Here is a 3,921-nt window from a genome sequence, read left to right on the forward strand (position 1 = left end):
AAATTAATATGTGTGTGTGAGTGATTAAAATCAAACTTGACTCATTAAGTAGGTCGAGCCATTCGAACTTTATCTTGAACTCGCTCAATGGGAATTCGATTTCGAATTTTGACGAAGCAAACTCAATAGCTACTCAATTAAACTCATCTAGTTGGCACTTTGCACTTCTGATCAAAATAGGTCTTGGACTCATTTGAGAGACACAAGGAAGGTGGCTTTGCTGTTCCAAACATGCTCACGAGGGGAGTTTCTATATTTAAACTAAATATCAAATCTTTAGCATTTTATACTCCTTGATAATGCAAAGTCAAGAATCTCGAGGAAGAATTCTCCGGAAAACAAATCTCCAGAGATAATCATGTGAATATATGATGCACCATTCGTAAAAACGTAGACTAGGACACACTCTGGCTAATCACGATCTGATTTTTAGCTGACTAGTGTCATTTGCTAATTGCTCTTTCGCATGCCATTTTCTATTTTTAGTTTCCTCCTGCAACTTTTATATTTACAAAACCACCCAGAGAAGAATTGCATAACATTATTAATATCCCTTCACAGACCAAGGATTCAAGGGCGTTTATGACATTCAAGAAAACACCCCTTTTTTAATCAAAAATTGACCTTTGAAAAGGCCTGGAGAAGAATACATTACTACAGTTCCTTTTCTTGTTACTTTCTTCTCCGCACCAGTGGCCAAACCAAGAGGATCAGTCCCAGAACCTCCTGCTCCACACACCAAAATCGAGAATCCCCTCGGAAGAATGGCTAAACCCAATGGTCAGAAAAGGGTTCTTTTGTTATGCGGAGACTACATGGAAGACTACGAGGTAGGTTCTCTATTGTTCATACTTCTTTTGTAACTGATAGAACGATCTAGTATAATGCAAGATTACATTTTTGCATAGTTGGATGTTAAATTCCTAGGTGATGGTCCCGTTTCAAGCATTACTGGCCTATGGAGTAGCTGTTGATGCAGTTTGCCCCGGGAAGAAAGCTGGTGACTTGTGCCGCACATCTATTCATCAATTTTCCGGTCACCAGGTCTGTTGTTTTTCTGTTTCTCTATTGATTGTACTTTTTAAGGAATACCTTAAATCGGCGTCGAGGATAAGTTCATTTGAATATTTTGAGTTGGTTGTAGAACTCTTATGTAGCAAATTAATAGTGAAGAAGGTCTACGGTTTTGATTGAAACTTGGGAATTCGGATGTGGTACTTTAGTATAAAGAAATGAAATGAATAGATTGATCGAGTATTACTTCGTCAACTTCTCGTCTACAGATACTATCATAGGTAGTGTGGTTGTTGTATTTAGGAAATAGGAAGTAGCTGCTATTACTGCTTACTTTAGTTGGACTGATAAGTTCTTGCTTTTAATTACACTTTGTAAAGCAAGAGCTAGTTATTCAATTAAGGATGTATATTAGTAAGATGGGATTGGGTCTTTCACTATATCCAAACATGGCTGTTAATGCTTGTTTAATTACTCTTATGTATATTATAAAGCAAATATTTGTTTTTGCTCTACATTTGAAGTTTATGCATGGGAAGAGGTCGTGCAGTGGGTGAGGGGCTGGGACGGTGGACCAGGGGATGAAAGGCTAAATGTGCATCAAAGTTTTTCCATAGTGTATGAGCAACAAATTTGGGTTTCTCATTCCGTTTTATGTTCTCTTACTCTGAAGAAAAGTTTGTTCTGAGCAATTAATTGGAGAAAAATCAATCTGATTTTTGTTGTACTTCTCTAATTATTATAACATTCCTTGCTTTGTCATCCTCAACTATCTCAGACTTATACTGAGTCCCGAGGCCACAACTTTACCCTTAATGCAACTTTTGACGAAGTAGAGACCGGCACATACGATGGGTTGGTCATACCGGGAGGACGTGCTCCAGAATATCTTGCCATGGATAAATCTGTTTTATCCTTAGTTAAAAAATTTGCGGATTCTCAGAAGCCTATTGCATCAATATGCCATGGACAATTGATCTTGGCAGCTGCAGATTCAGTGAAAGGCCGGAGATGTACAGCTTATCCTGCTCTCAAGCCTGTACTAATTGCCGCAGGTGCTCATTGGGTAGAACCAGAGACCTGGGCTTCATGTGTTGCTGATGGCAATCTCATCACAGGAGCCACATACGAAGGACATCCTGAGTTTATTAACCTTTTCATCAAGGCACTGGGTGGCAGCATAACTGGTTCTGCGAAACGAATATTATTTATTTGTGGGGTAAGCAGTAAGCTTAAGCTATCCTGATTTAACTTCATGCTAAACAAATCCGTTTACAGAACTGTTGTTCGTATTTGGAATTTTGGCACCTAAATTTGGTTTGTATTCGATGTAGTTTATGGGAACTTTAAGATGCAGAGCATCTGCCAACTTTTATGGTTGATCTGCTGATGAGAAAGTAGATGTAACTTCAGCCAGCTGTACCATTGAAAAACTTCTCATTAGAATGAGAAGTCTATATACAATGTCAAAATGGTTATGATTGTGGTTCCCATACAATCTAGTTTCCTGGTACTCAAATAAGCTGAAGTTGGTAGTAGCCATCAAAGCTGTCTTGTTGCAATATGTTTATTGTCGCTTCAAGCCATCATTGGTGTATGAGTGGCTCCTTGCCTTCACAGGCGGCCTATGATGTTTGACTGGCATTAACTATGTGTTGTCACCATTGCTTTTCATCTGACCTCATAATTGGTTGTGTTGAACATCAGTACATGGTTTTGCAATATTCCATCTTTTGCGAGGATTCACATTTGCTCTCTCCTGCTGCAGGATTTCATGGAAGACTACGAAGTTATGGTTCCTTTTCAGTCCTTTCAGGCTCTTGAGTGCCATGTTGATGCTGTTTGCCCCAACAAGGGTGCCGGAGACAAATGTGCAACAGCTGTCCATGATTTTGAAGGTGACCAAACATATAGTGAGAAGCCGGGCCATGATTTTACCCTAACAGCTGATTTTGGAGCTGTGGATGCTTCGAGCTATGATGCTCTTGTGATCCCTGGGGGCCGAGCTCCAGAATACTTAGCACTGAATGAGAGTGTTATAAAATTGGTGAAACACTTTATGGAGTCTGGCAAACCAGTAGCATCTATTTGCCATGGGCAACAGATTTTGGCTGCTGCTGGTGTTCTCAAGGTAATGAATATTTGAAGACCAATCTTTGTTCATTATTTCCTCTTTGATAAATCAACCAAGGAATGGCCTCTGTCATGCTAGACAATTTTTGGATGATTACCAATTATTTATGCTTGGTAACCCTTTTGTACTTCCTCTTATGGATCCAATTCCTGTGCTTTTAGGACAGTCCATGTAGATTGTAGTCGTATTCTCGTTCTATGATCCCGCATGATAATATATGGCTGAAAAAGTTGTTTGGGCTGCTGTGTTCTAATTCTCGTTTTGATATATCCTTTGCAGGGAAAGAAATGTACTGCATACCCTGCTGTGAAGCTTAATGTGGTTCTATCTGGGGCATCTTGGTTAGAACCCGAACCGATAGATCGTTGTTTCACCGATGGAAATCTGGTGACTGGAGCAGCTTGGCCAGGTCATCCCCAGTTCATTTCACAGCTCATGGCACTGCTTGGCATAGATGTATCGTTTTAGCTTATACATCAATACTAACCTTCAACGATGTTTTCTGCTGCTATACAAAGATGCATCTCTCTGCTGAATAAATGGTGGTGGGGTTTTCTCTCTGCTTTGTATGTGAAGGCTTTAGATGAGAGAACATTAATTAGCTTGCTTACTTGTGTAATACAGTAGTGTTTCCTTCCTCCTCTTGGGGAGATTTCTAATGGCACATTTGGTTGAGGATGAATCACTCCAGCTAAACCCTTGTGTGCCAGTGCCCAAAAGAACAGTACTAAGGAAAATAATACCATACGATGCTGAACACTCGTTATGATGGA

General features: G+C 39.8%; 1 protein-coding gene across 2 annotated transcripts; it reads left to right on the top strand.

Moving 5' to 3' along the window:
* The first annotated feature begins 629 nt into the window (after nt 1–629).
* Nucleotides 630–3,921, top strand: LOC113702184 (protein DJ-1 homolog D-like). 2 transcript variants are annotated; one of them, XM_027223248.2, is made up of 5 exons: nt 630–830; nt 928–1,044; nt 1,793–2,233; nt 2,783–3,145; nt 3,428–3,921. In XM_027223248.2, exons 1-5 carry the CDS (start codon nt 765–767, stop codon nt 3,614–3,616), a joined length of 1,176 nt encoding a protein of 391 aa, XP_027079049.1. In that variant the 5' UTR covers nt 630–764; the 3' UTR covers nt 3,617–3,921. The 2 variants fall into 2 exon arrangements, with proteins under 2 accessions (XP_027079049.1, XP_071915541.1); XM_072059440.1 differs by having other exon boundaries at nt 692–830; nt 909–1,044.

The sequence above is a fragment of the Coffea arabica genome, chromosome 7e, assembly GCF_036785885.1.
Source record: "Coffea arabica cultivar ET-39 chromosome 7e, Coffea Arabica ET-39 HiFi, whole genome shotgun sequence".
Classification (NCBI taxonomy): domain Eukaryota; kingdom Viridiplantae; phylum Streptophyta; class Magnoliopsida; order Gentianales; family Rubiaceae; genus Coffea; species Coffea arabica.